The 23,798-nt window shown below is 48.6% G+C and overlaps 1 protein-coding gene across 3 annotated transcripts in view; it reads left to right on the plus strand.

Moving 5' to 3' along the window:
• Window positions 1-14,219, plus strand: part of LOC146829947 (nicotinamide N-methyltransferase-like) — a 381,589-nt gene extending 367,370 nt beyond the window's left edge. For all 3 annotated transcript variants that reach the window (XM_085604211.1, XM_085604212.1, XM_085604213.1), the window contains 3 exons: window positions 867-915; window positions 2,447-2,496; window positions 13,687-14,219. In XM_085604211.1, the coding sequence (XP_085460337.1) occupies window positions 867-915; window positions 2,447-2,496; window positions 13,687-14,122 (535 nt within the window). In that variant the 3' untranslated portion in view covers window positions 14,123-14,219. The remainder of the gene's footprint in view (window positions 1-866; window positions 916-2,446; window positions 2,497-13,686) is intronic.
• The last annotated feature ends 9,579 nt before the right edge of the window (window positions 14,220-23,798 follow it).

The raw sequence follows: 23,798 nt of genomic DNA on the forward strand, positions 1-23,798 counted from the left end.
GACTCCACCACATCGGGATTCAAGGAAACACCCTCAAATGATCCCCTCACACCTTACTGGCAGAATTCAAAGGATCCAAGTTCCACAGTTTAATTCAGAGCCCAAGAAGATCATGTATGGATTCTCCCAAGGATAGTCCCTCCACTAGATCCTCTTCAACACCTACATGACCCTACCGGCCATCACCATCAGATGGCATGGAGTCAACATCATCTCCTATGCTGATGACACACAGCTCATCCTCCACTGCCCAAAGATCCCTCCACTACATAAGCTAACTTCCACAGATGACTGAATGAAAGACAACTGTCTAAAACTCACCACCAAAAAAATTGAAGTCCTCAATTTTCAGCAGGACTAATCTGGTGATTGTAGCCTGCATTCCACCGTGGTTCTCCTGAACTTATGATTTTGATCTGGTCCAGAGTGACTGAATATCCACAGCTGGTACTTTGTGTTTTTGAACGATATTTTCCTTAAAATGTAAAAATAAAATCATAACCCCGGTTCTACTGTTTGGACACTTGTTGTTATGCCACCTAATGAATTATTGAAATCTACTCTATTTCTCTAGATTGGTGTGAGACTTTTTTGTGTTGTGTTTTCAATTTATCACTGTTTGTGTGGTGCATAAATACTTTATTGCCTCTGAGCTAAGCCTGACTGCTTTTTATGCCAAGTTAACCCAGGTTCAGGGTTTAAGCACAGCTAATTTTGGTAACTTTTTGTGGTTTACCCTGGAAGGATAGTGGTTTTTGCTTGACCAGGGCTCAGAGCTCAGTCAACCAACAATCAACTCTTACACTGCCTCGTTATCTTTATTACTGTCTCAGTTAATAATTATGTGTTGTTTCTTGCCTTCGTAGCTTGCAGTCTACCTTTGGAATCTCCCTTGGAGCTAAAACTGAAGCTGTGGTGAGTATGATACATCTCTCTCTCCCTGACTCAATCTCTTTCTTTATCTCTACTCTTTTCCTTCTCCTGTCTTCTCCTCCTTTTCTATTCTCTGATTTGTGTTTACATGTTTTAAGATATCCTTTTACACTTCCTTGAATCTACTTATTAACCTCAGGAAAGAAGAGAAGGGAAACATATAATAAAATGGTACTTCATTGTACACCACATGTTTCCCTCGTTTGAGTATTTCCCACTTCTCTTTCCTAGTTGGTTTTATTCTAAGGGCCCGATTATGATGCGGTTAGGAAATCACCCTGACCAAATCGGTTTGGAAATGGTTTCCGACCCACTTGGATCAGGAAAGTCTGACCGACCGAGTACGCTGCATCCAGATGCTTCCAGATACGATTTGGTTGGATTCCCATTGACTTCAATGGGAGCCTATGTTCCTAACTGCATCGTAATCGGGCCCTCGGTTGGGAAGACTCGTTCCCGATGCGATTTAGAAGGAGCAAATGCCGTTAGGAGGCCTTCCTAACTGCATCGTAACCGGGCCCTTAGTCTTTCTTCCTGTCTCGTTTTCCTTCTCCTTACTTTCTGTCTTCAATCATAAACCAACACCAGTCTTAGATGAGTCTTTCTCTCCCCTCATGTCCTCTTGCCCGTCCTCCTCTTACCTGCCTTGAGTGACCAGTCCTTGGGCTGCCACAGTGTTACAAGCTTTGCTGGCTTTATGGTAGTGTCTCTTCCTCCCCTTGCCTTGAGCAGAATCCCTCTCCCCACTTCTGCTCGGGTTCTGCTCACTGTCAGTACAGGATCCTTTCTCCTGCTGCCCTTTAGGCCTCTTTTCCTCACTGTGCACTTTTCCTTTGTCATCTCTGGGTTTTTCTGTCCCTCACTTATTTTCGCTGGTCTGATGTACTCATCCTCCTCTTGTCCACTGCTCCTCTCATCCTCTCCTTCCTTGCCTGTTTCCTCTTCCTCTACTCCTTCCTTGCCTGTGTTTCCTCTTCCTCTTCTCCTTCCTTGCTTGTGTTTCCACTTCCTCTACTCCTTCCTTGCCTGTGTTTCCTCTTCTCCTTCCTTGCCTGTGTTTCCTCTTCCTCCTCTCCTTCCTTGCTTGTGTTTCCACTTCCTCTTCTCCACCCCACCTCTTATCTTTCCTTCATTGTCCATGTTTTCGCTTCACCTTCCCTTTATCTCTTCTTGTCCTCTCTTTCCTTGCCTCTGTTTCCTCTTTTCCTTTCTTGCCTCTGTTTCCTCCTCCTCTTCTCCTTCCTTGCCTGTGTTTCCTTCTCCTCTCCATGCCTTCTCTTGTCCTGTGCCTCTTTGCCTATGTTTCCTTCTCCTCTCCACGCCTCTTCTTGTCTTGTCCCTCCTTGCCTGTGTTTCCTCCTCCTCTCCATGCCTCCTCTTGTCCTGTGCCTCTTTGCCTTTGTTTCTCTTTCCCATCTTCATAACTCCTCTTGTCCTTTCCTTCCTTGCCTGTGTTTCCTGTTCCTCTTCTCTGTGTTGCTGATGTAATCTCTCTGTTTACCTTCCTTTGAAGGCTGGCTCTCTCTTTGGTGCCATAGGGAAGGTCATCTCGCCTGTAACTGCGTAAGTATTCCCATGACTTTAGCTCAGTTACCCATATGATTCCTGCGTCATCTCCTTTGGTGTTCTAGCTGCATCACATCCACAAGGCGCTTGCTTAATACACCATTACTCCACATTTCTTGTCCCATTACTCACGTTAGCATCTGGAGGCATCTTTGCATCTGGGTTCATCACATCTCTGAGGTGCTCACGTAGTACCCCTAAACCTCTCTCCTATCAGTAATGTGTTATATATCCAACTACATTACCAGGTGGACTCAGATATTTACTCTGCAAGTAAATGAATGAATGGATATTGAATGTGCAGAGCGCAAATGTCACTCCAAATGGAGCCTCCTGGCACTGAGCGGAGAAGCATAAAGTTCATAGCAAACAGAGCAAACATGCGCACGAGCGCGGGTCCCTCGAAGTCACAAGGGAACTGTAACTTTCACAGGGGCCCATTTCTTGCATTGCTGCAAGCATAGTTTAGCTTTATTTGTTTACACAGCAACTGACAACGAGACCAGTCTCAGAAGTCACTCTCACACCACAGGGCAGCATGTGCCAAGGCACAGCAACAAAAGGGGATGCACCCCAGGCAAAGTGCACAAAGAACAGCAGGACACAGCTGCATCTGTGCTGAGTGGTGCTTCGGAGGCTTATCTGATGTCCTACACTCAGAGAGAACGAGGCAGTTGAGGTGCAAGCAGCGTGTTATGAGACGCTGCATTTATCCCCTGGCTTAGCGTCCACGTCGTCTGGTCTGCTCTGATGCGTCTGCGCTTGTGTTCACCAGGAGGGGTGACACGCTGGCCGTTTGCAGCTAGGACCAAGAAGTGCAGTATTGGGCCGTAGATGTCAAACTTGGTATTCTTCATTTTCCAGGTAGATACTGTTGTTTACACAAATATTTAGGGGCCTATTAATGAGTGCTGTTGCGTCCATCTTCTACCACGCAAAGTAGTGCAAGAGCGATGCAATCCCAAAATGAGATTCATGAAGCCACGCAAGGCCACCTTGCATAGCCCTGAGTGGCTTCATAAACTGTAGCAAAGCAACTTAGCGCAAATCACTGGGTTGCGTTACTCTGCCCTAGAAAGATGTTCCATATGTACTGCGCAGGTGTTCCCATGCAACTCCCATGGATTTTGTCGTATTCCTAGATTTACCAGGAGTGGTCAACCTGGGAATGTGAAAAAATGCTGCACCTTCCCAGGAAAGGCGGAACAAGGAGAAATGTCTTTATTTTTGTGCAGGAATGTGCCCCTTCCTGCATAAAAATATTCCTGCATGCAAAGGAGCCGCCCTTGTACCGTGGTGCCAGGGTGCCTGTGTCCATGGTGCAAGGGTGCCTGTGTCCATGGTGTAAGGGTACCTGTGTCCATGATGCAAGGGTGCCTCCGTCCATGGTGCAAGGATGAACTTTGTCCATGGCGCAAGGGTGCCTGCGTCCATGGTGCAAGGGTGCCTGCGTCCATGGTGCAAGGGTGCCTGTGTCCATGGTGCAAGGGTGCCTGCGTCCATGGTTCAAGGGTGCCTGTGTCCATGGTGCAAGGGTGCCTGTGTCCATGGTGCAAGGGTGCCTACGTCCATGCTGCAAGGGTGCCTGCATCCATGGTGCAAGGGTGCCTGCGTCCATGGTGCGAGGGTGCCTGCATCCATGGTGCAAGGGTGCCTTTGTCCATGGTGCAAGGGTGCCTGCGTCCATGGTGCAAGGGTGCCTGCGTCCATGGTGCAAGGGTGCCTGTGTCCATGGTGCAAGGGTGCCTACATCCATGCTGCAAGGGTGCCTGCATCCATGGTGCAAGGGTGTCTGCGTCCATGCTGCAAGGGTGCCTGCGTCCATGGTTCAAGGGTGCCTGCGTCCATGGTGCAAGGGTGCCTTTGTCCATGGTGCAAGGGTGCCTGCGTCCATGGTGCAAGGATGCCCTTTGTCCATGGTGCAAGGATGCCCTTTGTCCTTGGTGCAAGGGTGCCTCCGTCCATGGTGCAAGGGTGCCTGCGTCCATGGTGCAAGGGTGCCTGCGTCCATGGTGCAAGGGTGCCTGTGTCCATGGTGCAAGCGTGCCTACATCCATGCTGCAAGGGTGCCTGCATCCATGGTGCAAGGGTGCCTGCGTCCATGCTGCAAGGGTGCCTGCGTCCATGGTTTAAGGGTGCCTGCGTCCATGGTGCAAGGGTGCCTTTGTCCATGGTCCAAGGGTGCCTGCGTCCATGGTGCAAGGATGCCCTTTGTCCATGGTGCAAGGATGCCCTTTGTCCTTGGTGCAAGGGTGCCTCCGTCCATGGTGCCAGGGTGCCAGTGTCCATGGTGCAAGGGTACCTGCGTCCATGGTGCAAGGGTGCCTGCGTCCATGGTGCAAGGATGCCTGTGTCCATGTTGCAAGGGTGCCTACGTCCATGCTGCAAGGGTGCCTGCGTTCATGGTGCAAGGGTGCCTGCGTCCATGCTGCAAGGGTGTCCGAGTCCATGGTTCAAGGGTGCCTGCGTCCATGGTGCAAGGGTGCCTGCGTCCATGGTGCAAGGGTGCCTTTGTCCATGGTGCAAGGGTGCCTGTGTCCATTGTGCAAGGATGCCCTTTGTCCATGGTGCAAGGGTGCCTACGTCCATGTTGCCAGGGTGCCTGTGTGCATGGTGCAAGGGTGCCTGTGTCCATGGTGCAAGGGTGCCTGCGTCCTTGGTTCAAGGGTGCCTTTGTCCATGGTGCAAGGGTGCCTGTGTCCATGGTGCAAGGGTGCCTGTGTCCATGGTGCAAGGGTGCCTGCGTCCATGGTGCCAGGGTGCCTTCGTCCATGGTGCAAGGGTGCCTGTGTCCATGGTGCAAGGATGCCCTTTGTCCATGGTGCAAGGGTGCCTGCGTCCATGGTGCCAGGGTGCCTGTGTCCATGGTGCAAGGGTGCCTGTGTCCATGGTGCAAGGATGCCCTTTGTCCATGGTGCAAGGGTGCCTGCGTCCATGGTGCAAGGGTGCCTGCATCCATGGTGCAAGGATGCCTGCATCCATGGTGTAAGGGTGCCAGCGTCCATGGTGCAAGGATGCCTACATCCATGCTGCAGGGGTTCCTGCATCCATGGTGCAAGGGTGCCTGTGTCCATGGTGCAAGGATGCCCTTTTTCCATGGTGCAAGGGTGCCTGCGTCCATGGTGCCAGGGTTCCTGTGTTCATGGTGCAAGGATGCCCTTTGTCCATGGTGCAAGGGTGCCTGCGTCCATCGTTCAAGGGTGCCTGCGTCCATGGTGCAAGGGTGCCTGTGTCCATGGTGCAAGGGTGCCTACGTCCATGCTGCAAGGGTGTCTGCGTCCATGGTGCAAGGGTGCCTGCGTCCATGGTGCAAGGGTGCCTACGTCCATGGTGCCAGGGTGCCTGTGTGCATGGTGCAAGGGTGCCTGTGTCCATGGTGCAAGGGTGCCTGCATCCTTGGTTCAAGGGTGCCTTTGTCCATGGTGCAAGGGTGCCAGTGTCCATGGTGCAAGGGTGCCTGTGTCCATGGTGCAAGGATGCCTGCGTCCATGGTGCCAGGGTGCCTGCGTCCATGGTGTCAGGGTGCCTGTGTTCATGGTGCAAAGGTGCCTGTGTCCATGGTGCAAGGATGCCCTTTGTCCATGGTGCAAGGGTGCCTGAGTCCATGGTGCAAGGGTGCCTGTGTCCATGGTGCAAGGACACCATTTGTCCATGGTGCCAGGGTGCCTGCGTCCATGGTGCCAGGGTGCCTGTGTCCATGGTGCAAGGGTGCCTGCGTCCTTGGTTCAAGGATGTCCTTTGTCCATGGTGCCAGGGTGCCTGTGTCCATGGTGCCAGGGTGCCTGTGTCCATGGTGCAAAGGTGCCTGTGTCCATGGTGCAAGGATGCCCTTTGTCCATGGTGCAAGGGTGCCTGCGTCCATGGTGCAAGGGTCCCTGCGTCCATGGTGCAAGGTTGCCTGCGTTGGCACTTGGCAGCCCATTCTGTGCCAGCGTAGAGGAAAGGGCAGGGATGCGTGATAGTGGGATAAATACAGCTCATTCCTTCCCTTTCCATGTCATGCGGCGCTAAAGGTGGCTTGCTGTGCTGTGCCCCTCGGCCATAAATCTGGCCCTTAGTTTCCTCACTTGGGGCCATATGTAGGTAAATGTATTTTACCGATTCATAAATACCAATTTTTACCGAATCGGTATTTATGAATCGGGAAGTTATATGTAGGTAATCATTCGGTAATAATGACTGAATCGGTAACAATCGGTATTCAAGAATCGGAATTTACCGATTCGGTAAATACCGAAGTGGTATTTACCGAATCTGTAAATACCGAAGTGGTATTTACCAATTCGGTAAATACCAAATCGGTAGTTACCGAATCGTAAATTCAAAAACACATGACTGGATGAATCAGCCAATCCTGTGCAACCAAACCCCACCCAACCAGGAAGTGGCCACACCCAGGCAGGTGCACACAATCATCAGACTCTGGAGAGGCTGGGAGTGCAGAGGAGAGGCAGGGAGCCAGTGCCTGATTGTGCAGCTCAAACTCACAATGTCCAGCCAGGAGACACAGAGAGATGGAGGGGAAAGGAGGAGAAAGCAGAAATTTAGCCCTAAGGAACTGGAGGTGGTCAAGCAGCAGCAGAAGTTGTTTGGGAAGCAGTCCCTGCAAGTGCCTGAGTCAGAGAAGCGTAACATATGGCTGGGAATCCAGGCGCAGGTCAATGCTATTGGAGTGACCCCCAGGGACATTGAGGTGCTGAAAAAGCGCTGGTACGACCTGAGGATCGTCACAAAGAGGAAGATGGGGGAACTGCAGAAGGAGGCCAGCCGGACAGGAGGTGGAAGGAACAGGGAACCTGCCCTTAACGAACTGGAGGAGCTGGTGGAGTCCACAATAGAGCCCAAGAGTGTCGTGGGGATTGGGGATGCCGACAGCTCTGCCAGAGCCGCCACCCAACAAGGTAAGACGCATGCACAGCAATGTTGCCCCCCGTACCCCTATCCCACATCCCCCATTGTGAAATGAGTATCCCACTCCAGTCTATGTGTTAGTGCATACTGGCAATGCATTATGGGAGATGTAGTCTGGGAAACCCCAACCATGAACTGAATAGCACAGAACAACTAGGCATGGTACACACATTAGCGAAAAGCAGGCAGAGGACAATGTGAGAGTGTTACAGAAATGTATTGTGATGCTAGCACTGCAGGGCTTCAGGTACACTGAGCTGATGTTGCATTTCTGTCCACAGATGATACATTGTGCAGGACTGCACATGCAACGGGAGAGAGGGCACACCGGCAAGACAGTACAGGGAAGGCCAGCACCAGTTCTGCCCAGAGATCAGTACCACATGCAGCCTCACCACCACAGCCAGCATCACCACCACAGCCAGAATCACCACCACAGCCAGCATCACCACTCATGCTGGAGTCACCGGCATCATCACCGCCTGCATTGGTGAGGTCGAGGAGGCGTGCTGCCTCCAGGTTGCGAGTGTTAGAGTCCTCATCTGACGACTGCAGGGGGCCGGAGCCAACCACTGTGCAGCCAGGATCGGAGTCATGCCACTGTGCCCTCCACCTCAGAGGGAGCACACACGGGTGCCAGACGGCGCCGCAGGTCTCGGGTGCAGAGTCCACCAGCACACGGTGAGAGCCATGGGGTGTTCTCGGGGCTCGAGGGCACCATGTTAAAGATACAGCGCCTACAAACAAAGGCAATGATGTCAGTTCAGCGCCAAATGCGGGGACTGAAAGCTACATTTGACAACATGGACAGGGGCATCAGCGCTATGGCGGTGGGGATGAGTGAGATGGCTGCGGGCATGCGGGACATGTCCCAGTCCGTCATGCTGTTGTGAAGCAAGTATGATGCGGACAGAGCTGCACGGCGCCGGGAACGGCAAAGGAGAGATACTCATACGAGGGCACTCAACCGGCTGGCAACTGCCACTTCGCTGCTCTGCAGGCGCTCTGTGGCTATGCAGGAGGGCCTGACACACTGCAGCAGTGACGTTTCAAGGGGGATGGTGCAGGTCACCAGTGCACTGGAAGTGCTACTGACAAGCCAGGCGGCCACAACTGGTGCTGGGGATGCTGTGGAAAGCATAGAAACCAGCAGCAGGAGCAGCATTACGCCCCCTGTCCCAGATACACAGAGGAGCAGCAGGCGGCTTGGGGCTGCCACTAGTGAGGATGCACAATCCATGGCATCCCACACTGTAGTGCGTGGCCGCAAACAGTAATGCTGCACGGTATAGCCTAAGACAATTGGGTGTAGTAACCCTGGACTTGCAAGTAGTCATTACACAATGTTGACAGAACGGCTTTTTCTTGTTGTAGTGGCGTAGTGCCGCATTATTAAACTACGTCATGACATCCAACAACTGGCTGTGTCCCCTTACTTACTCAGAAATAGTTTCATGTGATCTCTGACCGTCTCTCTCTCCCATCTGTTGCTGTTGGCACTCCAGCTGCGTTGGCCTCTGGCTGTCCTGACTCATCATCATTGTCCTCAAAATCTGTTAGTTCCACCTCTGTACCTCTCTTCGTGGCAAGGTTCTGCAGCATTGCACAAGTGGCAATGATCTTGCAGCAGATGATGGGTGTGTACTGGCGTGCACCTCCGCTTTTGTGGAGGCAGCGGAACCTGCTTTTCAATAGTCCAAACGTGCGCTCCAACACGTTGCGTGTAGATTTGTGTGCCACATTTTATCGTCTCTCACTCTGGGTTGATGGGTGTAGGTAGGGAGTGAGGATGAATGACCGCACGGCATATGCACTGTCGCCTTGGTGAGTATGAGAGAACCATCAGTCACATGCCTCAAAACACGATGATTTGCACTAAGTAGAATGGAGCGTCACTGTTACTTACCTAGCAGGTATCCTTCTCCAAATTCTCCCGCAAGCAGTCGTGTGTAGATCCCACTGTTCTGGAAGATGAAGGAGTCGTGGGTGCTCCCAGGAAACTTAGCTACGATATCTGTGATGATGTTCCCTGCATCGCAGATTACCTGCACATTTATGGAGTGGGTGGACTTTCTGTTCCTGTAGATTTGCTCAGTGGCAGCTGGAGGGCAGATTGGAATGTGTGTGCCATCAATACAGCCTATGACATGGGGGAACTGTGCGATGTGATAAAAGTCTTTTTTGGTTTTCTGCAGTTCAGCCTGTGTGTTTGGGAAGCTGATGTAGTGGTGCATTCTCTGCATCATGGCATCCAGGAACTTCCTGAAGAAACGGGACAGGCAACTCTGGGATACACCGCCCACCGCAGCTATCACCCCCTGGTAACTGCCAGATGCAAGTAGATGTAGGCTGCAGAGAACCTGCACATGTGGTGGTATGGCATGCGCCCTTCTTGTTGGCTGGTCCAGGAGTGGGTGCAGGTCCCTTATCAGGTCCATGATGGTTTGTGGGTGTAGCCTGTACCTTTCATGTATCTCTGTGTCAGTCTGTTGAAAGAGTGTGATGCGCTGTCTGTAAATGCGTCCTTCCCGTCTCCAAATCCTCAGACTTGCTGCCTGTAGACGTAGGCGCCTTGCAATGACATACAGAGCGGCCATGTTGTCCACGCTGTTGCATTTTGGGATTGCTTATATGCACTGTTGATGCTTACCACCTGCTTTCAATCCGTGTTAATTACCGACTCTTAATTACCGAATTTCATGGATTTCCTAAATACCGAATTTACCTACATATCTTTTCCCGTTTTACCACTTCATATTTACCGAATCGGTAAATATGTATTCGGTAAATATGAATCGGTATTTTAGAATTCGGTAATTATGAATCGGTATTTACCGATTCATATTTACCAAAAACTGGGTTTTGGCCTCCTACATCTCACTTGACTAAATACCGGTCGGTAACTGGATATTTACCGAATTTCAGCCGTTACCGACCGGTATTTAGCTACCTACATGAGGCCCTTAGTTTCAGTGCGTGCTTCAGTGCCTCTATCAGCAATTATCTGTCTTATCTCCTGAAATGGTGTAACTATTGTGAGCTTCCTTTCTTGGCTCCCACCTCACTTTAAAACTGTTTCTCTCTAAGCCATCAGAGAGAATTTAGGGCCACATCCACCGAATTCAGTTCTGCGATTTGCTAAAAAGCAAATCATAAGAAATCACCATTTAGGAAATACAAAACAGAATGTCCATAAATAGGGATTTCCTCATAGCAATCCCTACAGAGTATTTAGAAAATGCTGCACCTCTTACGTATGGCCTAAAGGCTCACAAGTGCGAATGGTTTTGCCTTTCTATATTTGCGATTTCCTAATAGGAAATCACAAATTAGGAAATGCAAAACCAAGGGTGCCTGTGGGCCTGAGGCCCACCTTGATGCACCCCAAAAAAACAAGAGGTGCAATGTACAGCACACGAATGCCCTAGGCACTTTAAGAAATACATTGTGGATGCATTTTTAAAATGACACATGGTTTCCATCGACTGATGGTAGCATTTCCTAAATGCCCATTTTTGCATTTAGGAAATGCTTTGTACATGTGCTTAGGAAATCCTGAATAAGAAATTGCTATGTGCGATCTCCTATCTCTTATGCAATTTCTACTTGGTAGAAATCACATTTTGCGATTCGCTATCTGCCTTTGCACATATGTAAAAGGAATGTACCATCCGTTAACTGGCCGATATTGTGATTGTAAATGCTTTTGTACATCTGGCCCTTGGATTCAACGGAGTCTACTCATGAAAACTCAACATAGAACTATTTCTTGTTTACCTGTCTTGATTGGCTTTTTCTCTTTTCTCTTCATAGTACATGCGCTCAGTTCACAGTTACTCCACCCACCTTTGCGTGTGTCCACATTGCTTACATCTCACACTTACAGTTGTGGCTGCAGCAGGAGTTCCCATCAGTCTATAGGGTTCCCTTCTCTTCTGCTGCTTGGGTTTCTCTTCAGCTGTTGCTGACTTTACTCCTGAGATTCGCTTCTGCTCACAACGCACATTTCAAATGTCTGCTCTGTAGCCTGGGCGCTGTTTTGTCTTAGAGGAGGGAACATTTGGATGTGGATCACATGAGACCTGTGCTGTTCTAAATTCAAACAATGTGTCATGAATGCATAAACCACCTACCAATAACAAACAACCCAGCACATTCCATTTGTAACACATTTCTACCATGTCTTCATCGTTTTATGATCCGGCCTGAACATAGAAATATGACAATATTGATAGAACATTGGAAGGTAAGTGCATAGAGAGGAAGTATAGATTTACTGTGCATAACTCTGTATCTAGGCACCTTGAAGACACATATACATTTGGAGGCACATAAAGAAATCCATACTTCCCCTTTGATATTTGGGTTTCCATATCTGGTCCTCAGTATGTCCATACCACAACATTCAGTCTTTGATATTCAGTGGGGACACTGAGTCAACTGACTTAGCTAAGGCAACAGAGACACAAACATATAATATATATAAAAGGATGCCCAGTCAAGCGCCTAGACCTCCAATATCAAGGCCCACCATCTCACCTGCCTGACTCCTGGGGAACTCATAAAACACACGGCATTCCAATTGTGTATTTTTGGAATATGAAATGAAGTACAGATGCTAAGTGCATTTTGCGTCATAAAAAAACATTGGGGCAGTTGTATCAAGCATTCTTGCACTCACAAACGGGCAGATTCGCAGAATCGGCACGTTTGCGAATGCAAACATTGCTTTTACGATGCAGCAAACCTAATTTTGCAATTCAGTAACCTGTTACCGAATCGCAAAATGGGTTTGCGATTCGGTATTAGGAAGGAGCGTGTTCAGGGCGTCCCTTCCTAATACCGAATCGCATCAGTATGCAGGAAAGTTTTGTGACCGCATTTCCGGTCCCAAAACGTTTGCATGTTACCACCTACTTCAAGTAGGTGGTAGCCCATTTGCAAATGGGAAGGGCTCGGACACCTGACCCTTTGTGAATGTTTTTTAAACCATTTTTAAGAGCAGGCAGCGGTCCCACGGACCAGTCCCATGGACCGGTCCCACGGACCAGTCCCACGGACCAGTCCCACAGACCGGTCCCACAGTCCACTGCCTGCTCTTTAAAAATGAAAAGTAAACTTTTCATTTATCTTTTTGTAAAACATCTCATTTTCCTGTAAGGAAAACTGGCTGCTTTACCAAAAACACGATTGCTTTATTGAAAAGCAATCACGGACATGGTGGTCTGCTGACCTCAGCAGGCCACCATCCCCGTAATTTGTGCGATTCCTAGGGGGTCATTAATATTCATGAGGTAGGTCATTTGGGACCCGCTAGGAATCGTTTAAGATGTACTATGCACCTCCATACATAGCATTTTGTGATTCCCTAATTGTGAATCCTTGTGATTCGCAATTAGGGAATCGCAAATAACTATCTTGATACATCTGGCCCATTGTTTCCTATAAATATGGGGGCGTATATATCACTCACAAACATATATCTCCATCGAGTGCAGATATTCTTTTAATCGCTCTCATTGAATGGAGAGAAGTGTGTGATGCAAGGGGCGTGTTTCTGAGATCACTGGTACAGCGCAGCAAGTACCCTGCTGAGCGGCAGCGCTGGAAAAGGACAGTAATGCACCATATTGAAGGCGTACAAAGCATTCCTCACTTTTCCCTCTGCGCTGGTGTGCAAGGGGCCGCCTGGCGCCTACGCAGGCACCGTTGCATCATGGTGCATGCAGGATTGCTACACATTCCTGCACAAAAACAATCCTTAGAGGCGTAATCCTCTATGTGTGCTGCAGAATTCAGCACACACGGAAAGAGGAAGTAACAGAGAGAAATAAACACATTTCTGATTGTTACGCCTCTCCTTGGGAGTCGTACCTTGTGGCACAATCCCAGGTTTACCAGTTCTGGTAAATCTGAAAATGTGTCAAAAACCATGGAGTTGCATGGGAACACCCATGCATCGCCCATGGAAACGCCTCCCTTGCACGGAGTAAGGCAATGCAGGGCGTTGTGCAGCGTTGCGTAACTCAAGATCCATGAAGCCATGCAGGGCCACGCCTTGCGTGGCTTCATAAATGCCATTTTCCCTCTCTGTTGCATGAGTGGTGCGAGACCAACGCAAAGTGGCTCATGAATCTGCCGAGCAGGAGCTTCTTGAACCCTCATACCGCTTTCAGTCTTGTTTAATAACAGCAATGGTGGGAGCTAATACTGCAAATCGAGCTGTTGGTGAATTATTACTTGCAGGTTAGTAATGACGTGTATCTTTATTTTCAGTGTAGCTGAGGACGCACTACAAGCTGAGTTTCGAAAAGAAGTAAAAAATATTGTGAAATGTGACGTCACCAGCAGTAGTCCAGTGGCGCCCACCGTCCTGCCCCCGGTGGACTCTCTGGCCTTGTCGCACATGCTGGAGAACTTTTCAACAGACCAGGAGTCCTTCGTCAAAATTTTGAGAAATATCTCCACTCTGTTAAAACCTGGGGGGCGTCTGATAATGTTTGCCTGCCTGGGAGCAACGTTTTACAAGGTTGGGGATGTCAGGTTCCCTTTGTTCTGCATCACAGAGGACTTTCTCAGAAAGACTCTTGTGGATCAAGGATATACCATAAAAGAATATCACATTTTTAAAAGAAAAGCACAAGGTTCAAATGATGTCATGGATTTTCAGAGTTCTGTCCTTGTAAGTGCCTACAAAGGAAGAGAGAGTTAGAACAGAATGGGGGAGCACCGATGGAGAGAGCAGCTCTCGTTTACATTAAATTGCTTCAAGTTTTCTTTTCAGCATCATTTCTAATTGCTTTCTTGAAAATATGTGCATATATATGTATGGCGGCTGTGTAAAGTTCTTGTCCGAATAAAGACTTACAGCACTTACTTTGGGTCCGTGTTCGTCTCTGCGCATCGATGCTGCGTGTTTGAGGAGGCGATTCTTGGTGACATATATGTATATATATATATATCTATATTCACTGAAAAAACCATAGGTTTCACACATGTTATAGTTAGTGGAAATTTTACTGATAAAAAACCAATGAAATTGCCCCGTTATAGTTAGCGCAGGCAACTATAACTCACGCGACCACAATCCTCTGCTGATGCTAATACTGTATTTAGACACTTATTTGCCCATGTCTTCTTCCATACATTTTTAGCTATACATATATTACAAATATTTTTTTTTCATAAAGACACATATGTCATCAGCAGAGGATTGCGGTCGCGTGAGTTATAGTTGCCTGCGCTAACTATAACGGGGCAATTTCATTGGTTTTTTATCAGTAAAATTTCCACTAACTATAACATGTGTGAAACCTATGGTTTTTTCAGTGAATTTGCAAGGTTTTTTAAATGCTAATTCCTAACTATAACGTGTGTGAAACCTATGGTTTTTTCAGTGAATTAGTACGGTTTTTTAAATGCTAAGTTTTTTTCCCTTATAATAAGCCCTGTACATTTGGTGGCCTTCGGCCACCAAAAGCACAGGGGGTGGGGTAAGTGTGGATAGTGTTTTTTGCCCTTAACATAAGCCCTGTACATTTGGTGGCCTTCGGCCACCAAAAGCACAGGGGGTGGGGTAAGTGTGGATAGTGTTTTTTTTATTTTTATTTTTTTACCGTACGCTTACGGTAAGCGTACGGTAAGCGTACCCCGCGAAATTGCCGAAAAAAAAATAAAACCGTTTTTGCACTTGGGGGATGTTTGGGGACTCCCTCAACATGACTATGTGGGAGGGAGTTGTCAAAACAGCCCCGTAACATGTTTTTGGCCATCATGTTTGATAAACAACACTCAGTGCGAGAGACAAAATGGCGGCCGCCGCTTCCTGGTTTCGGCCGATTCGAATGTTTACTAAGATCTAAGAGCCAATCAGAATCGCGCTCGCGCACGCCACCGTACGCTTACCGTAAGCGTACGGTAAGCGTACCGTAAGCTGGCTCAGATATATATATTGATTTAAAGGCTATTTTCTCAGAATCTACTGAACAGATTTACACCAAACCTACAAAAGGCACTTCCTTGACCTAGGGACTACCTCTCTGCCAAATTTTGAGTAATTCTGTTCAGCCGTTCGGGCTGTAGCTCGTTCTAAAGGTCCTATGGAAAAATGCATGGGAAAAACGCGTTTTGGGACCCCCCTTTTATCTCAGCCCCCGCTTGACGGATCCCCCCGAGACTTTCAGGGTAGGAGCGGAGCGTAGCGCCCCACCTATTTTGAAAAATTTGCGAGGATTCGTCGACCGGCGCCAAAGTTATTCAAAATAGAATGTTGAGGTTTTCCTATGGAAACGTGGTCCTAACTATAACTACCTACTGGCTATCGCCAGTAGGTAATATATACACACACATATACATATACATATATGTATACACATATATACATATGTATGTGATGTAATTTAAAATAATTGAATAGCATTGAGCGCAGGATAAAAAAGAGGCTAATAAATCCTGGTTAATCAAAGGGGGGCCAACCTCAAGCTGGACAGCACCAATCTTACTTCAGCTCACAGCAGCGCTCTTACTTTATGTCTTTTTGGCACTTCTTGGTTCTTGTGGACCCTGCTTCCCTCATGGAGTCTGCCAGCTCCTTCTCCTTTCCCTTCTTCTTCTTGGTCCTTCCGGATCATGCTTCCCTCTGGGAGTCTGCCGGCTCCTTCTCCTCTCCCTTCTTCTTCTTGGTTCTTGTGGACCATGCTTCCATCTGGGAGTCTGCCGGCTCCTTCTCCTCTCCCTTCTTCTTCTTGGTTCTTCTGGACCATGCTTCCATCTGGGAGTCTGCCAGCTTCTTCTCCTCTCCCTTCTTCTTCTTGGTTCTTGTTGACCATGCTTCCATCTGGGAGTCTGCCAGCTCCTTCTCCTCTTCCTTCTTCTTCTTGGTCCTTCCAGATCATGCTTCCCTCTGGGAGTCTGCCGGCTCCTTCTCCTCTCCCTTCTTCTTCTTGGTTCTTGTGGACCATGCTTCCATCTGGGAGTCTGCCAGCTCCTTCTCCTCTCCCTTCTTCTTCTTGGTTCTTGTGGACCATGCTTCCATCTGGCAGTCTGCCAGCTCCTTCTCCTCTTCCTTCTTCTTCTTGGTTCTTCTGGACCATGCTTCCATCTGGGAGTCTGCCAGCTTCTTCTCCTCTCCCTTCTTCTTCTTGGTTCTTGTGGGCCATGCTTCTCTAAGGGAGTCTGCCGGTTTTCTTCTTCTCTCCCTTCTTCTTCTTGGTTCTAGTTTACCATGATTCCTTAAGGGAGTCCGCCAGCTTCCTTCTCCACTCCCTTCTTTTTATTGGTTCCTCTGGACCATGCTTCCCTCATGAAGTCTGCCAGCTTCCTTCTTCTTCTTAGTGCTTGTGGACCATGCATCCCTTGGGGAGTCTGCCAGTTTGCTTCTCCCCTCCATTCTTGGTTCTTGTGGACCATGCTTCCCTCAGGGAGTCTGCCCGCTTCTTTCTCCTCTTCCTTCTTCTTCTTGTTTCTTGAGGATCCTGCTTCTCTCATGTAGTCTGCCAACTTTCTTCTCTCCCTTCTGCTTCTTGGTAATTGTTTTTCAACTCAGAGAACGTCTTGGCTTGTACCTCCCTTGTTCTTAGGACCTTCCTCTGATGCACAACTTCAGTCAATGAACAGAGAACCAGAAAGGGCTTCAAATCACTTAAAGTCATTAATTATGAATCGAAAAGTCTTGGATATTGATGTTTAATGTGTTTACCAGATGCAAGTGAATTAATAAACCCCATGAATTCTCGTAGTGTGTGCCTGTTCTTTTTCATGGTACAATCATGTTAAACCCATGGAGGAACATATGAATTGTCCATAATAGTGTTCACAAACTACAAGCCGTATAACACCATCCTGTGTACATAAATCGATCTGTGGATATGGTGGATCAGAATAATAATTTGTCTCCATACACAATGTAGGTTTTCATATTGAATGGGTCTGCAATCCCTTTAGAGGCTTCTCTTTCGTCATTGTGTGGCAGGTCCTAATCCAGGGAGAGTGATTTTCTCTAGTACTTTGCCTTCTTTGCTCCAGCGAAGCCCACAAAAAACTGATCATCCAACCGTCGGTCTTTGATGCGCTCAACAAAAAACGGAATCTACTTCTAGGATCCAGGTGATGAAGTATCTCCTCCACCTTTGAAGAGGTGAGCTGGGACAAAGAGTTTTAGGATACAAAGTGCAAAGCAGTCAGAGCTCTAGGAAAAGAGTCCACCTGAGGTGGTATAGGGTGGCTGCATCCACAAAGCCTGGAGTTCACTCGCTCCATGAGCTGAAGTCACTGGCACCAGAAACAACAATCTTCAGAGTCAGAAGGCATCATTAATGGGCAGGGATGCTCTGCTTCAAATGGCATGCACACGAGGAAAGCCAGGACCAAGTTAATATTCCACAGTGACATCACTGCTTTTGGCAGGAAACAAATGAGTCAAACCTTTTATGAACCATCCTCATCCCAACGGGTGATTTGAAAAAGGATGGCTGGTGTGGCAACAGGCCGAAAGGGCAGACACATGCTCTTTAACAGAAGCCACTGGAAGGCCTTGCTGCCCCATGGATAAAATACCTAACTGTCTGACCTGTGTGTCCAGGCTACAAAGGTGTCCCAGTACCCAGTGCTGGTACCCCACATGGACCCTCATGTAAAGCAGTGCATGCAGCAAGCATCACATCCACACTCTTGTGAGAAAGATTGAACGCCGTCAACTGCACCACTTCATCGCTGTAAATGGAGGCTACATTGAGCAGGAGATCCTACTGAAGCGGTCGATTGATTGGATCGTTTCATCCTCAGAAGCTCCTTGCCCCATCTGATGCCACTAGAGTGACTTTGGCCCAGCCATTCCGACTCTTCTGCGGAACCCAGGGTAGGAGAGGTAGCAGTGGAAAGTCGTACATGATTCTCTAGATGATGCCCTGTGCCATCTCAGGGGGTAACCACCATTGGGGATCCAGCAGGCACTGCCGGATGAGTTTGTCTGCCCTGGGGTGCAATGACCCATCCAAGTAGCTGCGCACACAGAGACTCCAGGTTCCACTGCAAAGCCCACATATGCTGCCTATCATGGTTCACGGACATATTATCGACAACACTAACACCATCCTACAAACATATCGTGCCGCACAAATATTTATTTCCTATACTTATAATGTAAATGACAAAAATATTTAACAAAATATATAATTGTCAGTATTATCATTGTCAAAAATATTGTATATATATATATAAAATGTATCCAACTTTCTATGTGTAAATTATCAGAAAGACTTACCTGGCATCCGAAAGGTAATATAGGGTAAAAAACAGGGAGAAGGGAGTAAAATATGCCCGAGAAGAAATGATGCATGCTATTTGCAGTATTTCCCTTCAGACATTGTTATGAGAACTCAGGCAGCTATATTTATCTATATTTATCCACATTTGAACCTCACAGTGAATATATATATATATATAGATCGACATATTTATTGCGATTTATTATTTTTATGCACTGGCACTTTAGTAATATGTTGGGAAGGCTGTCCTACTGGATGCATTGGGAAAAGATAAAAGAAAAAAATGAAAGAAACAAAATAATGAAAGAGTTTTTTTACACATACGCACCTTAGTTTGAATTATAAAAACAACCGTTTATATACTTCTTTTGCTAGTAAACATTGTTCAATCATGTGGCATTGATAAGACCAGGGCATTTCAAATTACATTATATTTGTTATCAGCGCTGATGCAGACATATAAAAAGGAGACTTTGAGGCGCAAATGCCCAATGAAGATCCATACGAAATAATCCTGGTCCAAATGAGATGTTACATATTGGTGAAGTTTGCACATGTAGATTTTTATCAGATTTTAATGTATCTGATTTTAATGACTATAATGATTTATGCCCTAAAGCAGAAATAGTAGTTATTATTCAACTTTGTTTTATGAATTATTTATTGTAAATAGGAATATATATATTTATATATCTATTTATTTATTTATATATTTATTCAAACGAAATATCTACGTGATGAAGATTGCAAATTTGGAAAATATCGGATGTTGGAAAACAGACTGTCAACATGGTGCATGATCACGATTTTTTCTATGTCTATGTAATCACATGACGCATCACATGACTTGGGAGGTGGTATTAGAAAAATATAAAAAGTAAAAGTGGACTATGCTTTCCGTATGTGATCAAGAGCACGGAGGTGCTCGAAACGCGTCATAACGTCTTGCAAATAAAGACCTACTTTGCCACACATTCTGGAGTCCGGGTCTCTCTCATCGCCAGAGTGGAAGTCGGGAGATCGAGCACCATTTCATATATATATATATAGATATATTTACTGAAAAAACCATAGGTTTCAGGCGCGTTATAGTTAGATGGACATTTCACTCATACAAAACCATTAAAATTGCCCCGTCATAGTTAGTTCAGCTAACTATAACTCGCACGCCCGCAATGCACTGCTGATGACATCACATATTACATCACTCATGACATGGTCAGTGACATCACTCATGACATCACTGATGACATTTCAAATGACATCACTGATGACATCATCTAGTGAATGTGTGTTTTTTTGAAAATTAAATATGGTTTATATATGTATATCTCAAGGTCGATGGAAGAATAAATCGGTATATAAGTGTCTAAATGGAATGATTTTTTTAGTGAAAAATTGATTGCATAACTGACTGATTAAGTGTATCTTAGTGAATACATGGGTTAGTGAGTAATGTTAAAATATATAAATATCTGTATCAGTCTCTCACTTTGGTGCCGATTCCGATCCTGTAAAACCCGGGTACGAATGGTCGTACGGAGCGTATTCTCCGTCCGACTCGTACCCGGGAAAACCACCTTACAAACCCGCAAGTACGATTCGTACAGAAATTACATTTCTCTACGAGTCGTACAAAACACCGACTGGCAAAAAAATACCCACAATTCCGATCCGGGACATCGCGTACGTGACATCCGGACGGAGTCAGGCAGCGTTTTACGAACCAGCAAGTACGATTCGTGCCTACGTCACTCCGCACGTAGCATTTTTTACGGGAGCCAAAAACTGCCGGGAAATTGAGGACGACGCGAAGAAGGAGCACCTTTACACGACGGACAGCCATGGACCCCATCCTACGTGTCATCCTGGCCCTCATAGCCTACGACCTGGTGCACAGGGACCGACGCAGACGCCGCAGAAGGTCAGAACAACACCCAGGGGCAAAGGTGGGGGGCAGGGGCAGGAAACCTAACCCCCACCCAAGTTAACATGTAAACATGCCCTGTACATACCTTACCACCAGGGTCTGGTCACTTCGGGGGGGGTGGGGGCGTGTCCACCAAGGCCTCCGTCCCGCCACAACGGAAGTGGACGCGTTCCATCACCACAACAATTGTGGTACTCACAGTACCCTGGCCTACAGAGCGTGGGTACGGGTCGCACCACGCGTACCCCTACGTCACCCCAAGAATGGTGGTACGGCCCGTACCCAGGCCTTTAGAACGTGGATACGGGCCGTACCGCCATTGTTGGGGTGACATAGGGGTACGCGTGGTACGAACCGTACACACGTTCTCAGATCGTGGGTACGGAGCGCATCACGCGTACCCCTAGGGCACCAGCACATCATTGATACAAGGTGTACACACGCCACGAATGATGGGATAGGGCCTGGTGCAGCATCTGACCAGTATATTGGGGGGGTGTATGCCCAGGTGAGCAGTGTACTGCACCAAGGGTGCAGGCGGGTGGGTGGGTGTCGTGCTACGATCCACATCAGTAGACAGCAGTGCCCAGACATATGAGGGGTGGGTGCAGAAGACTCCCAGCACTGCCCAGACATATGAGGGGTGGGTGCAGAGGACTCCCAGCAGTGCCCAGACATATGAGGGGTGGGTGCCTATCACTCCCAGCAGTGCCCAGACATATGAGGGGTGGGTGCAGAAGACTCCCAGCACTGCCCAGACATATGAGGGGTGGGTGCAGAAGACTCCCAGCACTGCCCAGACATATGAGGGGTGGGTGCAGAGGACTCCCAGCAGTGCCCAGACATATGAGGGGTGGGTGCCTATCACTCCCAGCAGTGGACAGACATATGAGGGGTGGGTGCCTATCACTCCCAGCAGCGCCCAGACATATGAGGGGTGTGTGCCTATCACTCCCAGCAGTCGGCAGAGACATGGGGGTGGGTGCAGAGGAATACCTGCAGTGGATAGAGACATATGAGGGGTGGGTGCATATCACACCCAGCAGTGCCCAGACATGTGAGGGGTGGGTGCCTATCACTCCCAGCAGTGCCCAGACATATGAGGGGTGGGTGCCTATCACTCCCAGGAGTACCCAGACATATGAGGGGTGGGTGCCTATCACTCCCAGCAGTGCCCAGACATATGAGGGGTGGGTGCCTATCACTCCCAGCAGTGCCCAGACATATGAGGGGTGGGCACCTATCACTCCCAGCAGTGCCCAGACATATGAGGGGTGGGTGCAGAGGACTCCCAGCACTGCCCAGACATATGAGGGGTGGGTGCAGAGGACTACCAGCAGTGCCCAGACATATGAGGGGTGGGTTCCTATCACTCCCAGCAGTGCCCAGACATATGAGGGGTGGGTGCCTATCACTCCCAGCAGTGCCCAGATGTTGGACCCGGCCTCGTGGCGTGGCCCATTCAGACCCGTAGCGACACCAGGCTACCCCCTACACCCCACACTACACTGACTAGCGTAGCCTCCCCGACCCAGAACCCGGGGTTACCCCTGTCCTCCCCTCCATCTTCCCGACACTAGGCACCCTTCCCATTACCTCGGCCTCGCGGCCTCCAGTACCCGGCCCAGCCCCCGATGGCCGCCTCGACCCAAGCGCAACCCCGGCCTAGTCGCGCCTTGCCGGTTGGGGGGAGAGAGAGCTCCTGGTGAGCAGGAGAGGGAGGAGTAGTTTCATTCACACCTGGCCTCCTCCCCAGAGATGGTTTCGATCGCCCTCCGGCCACCCTGAGGGCTGGCTCCACGCCTGCTGCGTGTCTGGGATCCCTCCCGACCCGCTTTGAAAGGATCAAAGGGCCGCGTGGCAGGAACCCCCAACAAACGACCCCCAGGCGCTAAGACCCCTGCCCGTGAGGACTCCGGACATCAAAGAGGAGTCGACCTATAACAAGGGGCGCCCTGGGACCCTCAGCAGTGGAATCCTGGAACGAACGAGCCCTGCTGACGTGGTCGCGGCTGAAGAACATCCCCACAACATCCTACGGAATTCTTGGAACCTTGGTGAGCCCTGCAGACAGCGTCGGGGCTCTACCTGGCAGAGACGGACTTCTGCCTAACGACATCCAAGCCCTGCTGACGTGGTCGCGGCTCACCTTGCACCCGAGAGAACTCTGAGCCTGCTGAGTGACTCGCGGCTCCTGGAAGATTGTCCGACCTCCGACACTCGGACCCGAGTCCTGCAGAGCGGACCCACTAAAGAGACATTCCGGTCCGGCTGGACCCCAAAGATCATCTCGTATCCCCCGGCTCGAGGATTGAGAGCTGTGCGCCGGATACGCTCCGCATTGACCCAGATCCTAAGACTGTCCCGCTACCCCTACCCCAACCGAGACTTTGTGAGCCCTTGCTCTACTTGTATATACTCCTGCGGATCATAAAGATCCTGATATTGCAAGATAAAGCATACGTATTCCAGAATCCACGGTGTGGTGTCTCTGTGTTACCTGGGGCTGAAGCAGCGTGTACGATCCTAGGTGTGAGACCCAGTACTGAAGGGGGTCTCCGGCCGATGCTCGGCTATTTCTCCCGGAAGGGTGGGCGCAGGGTTGTCCAGCACATATTCTGTCCTCCCCTGGGGCTAGCCCTTCTAACACTGGTGGCAAGCGACGGGATCCGAGCCTGCAATCTAGAGATCGTATAACGAACGGCTGACGCACTACTGAACAAAGACGACAGAAGAAGCCACCATGAGCACCACGGAAACCGACGCGAGCGCTACGTTTTGTGTACAGCGGTTAGAAGAATATACACACAAGGAGCTGAAACAATTTTGCAAACAACGGAAGATCACTACCACTGGTCTAAACACCAAGGAATATTCAAAGTCACAAGAGCAACCCTTATGTCCCTGCGAACCGGGTAAGTACACTGTACTACAAAACAATGTTCACAAGGAACTCATTTGAAAATAGTCATCTATCGCATACAACATCAATAGTTGTGTTTGAATTAATCTCTCACAGGACTAACACGAAGTCAGTACTTAACACAGTAAGCCTACACACAACCAATCATAATTTACCAAGCCTCAGCCGAGGTCTTTTATTTAACACAAATTTTAGATCACATATAAAAACATATCATATATACATTACTCCTCTCTTTCTTACATTCGCAGTGCAAAGTGACCCCAGTGAA

This window comes from Triturus cristatus, chromosome 5_1 (genome assembly GCF_964204655.1).
Source record: "Triturus cristatus chromosome 5_1, aTriCri1.1, whole genome shotgun sequence".
NCBI classification, from domain to species: Eukaryota; Metazoa; Chordata; class Amphibia; order Caudata; family Salamandridae; genus Triturus; species Triturus cristatus.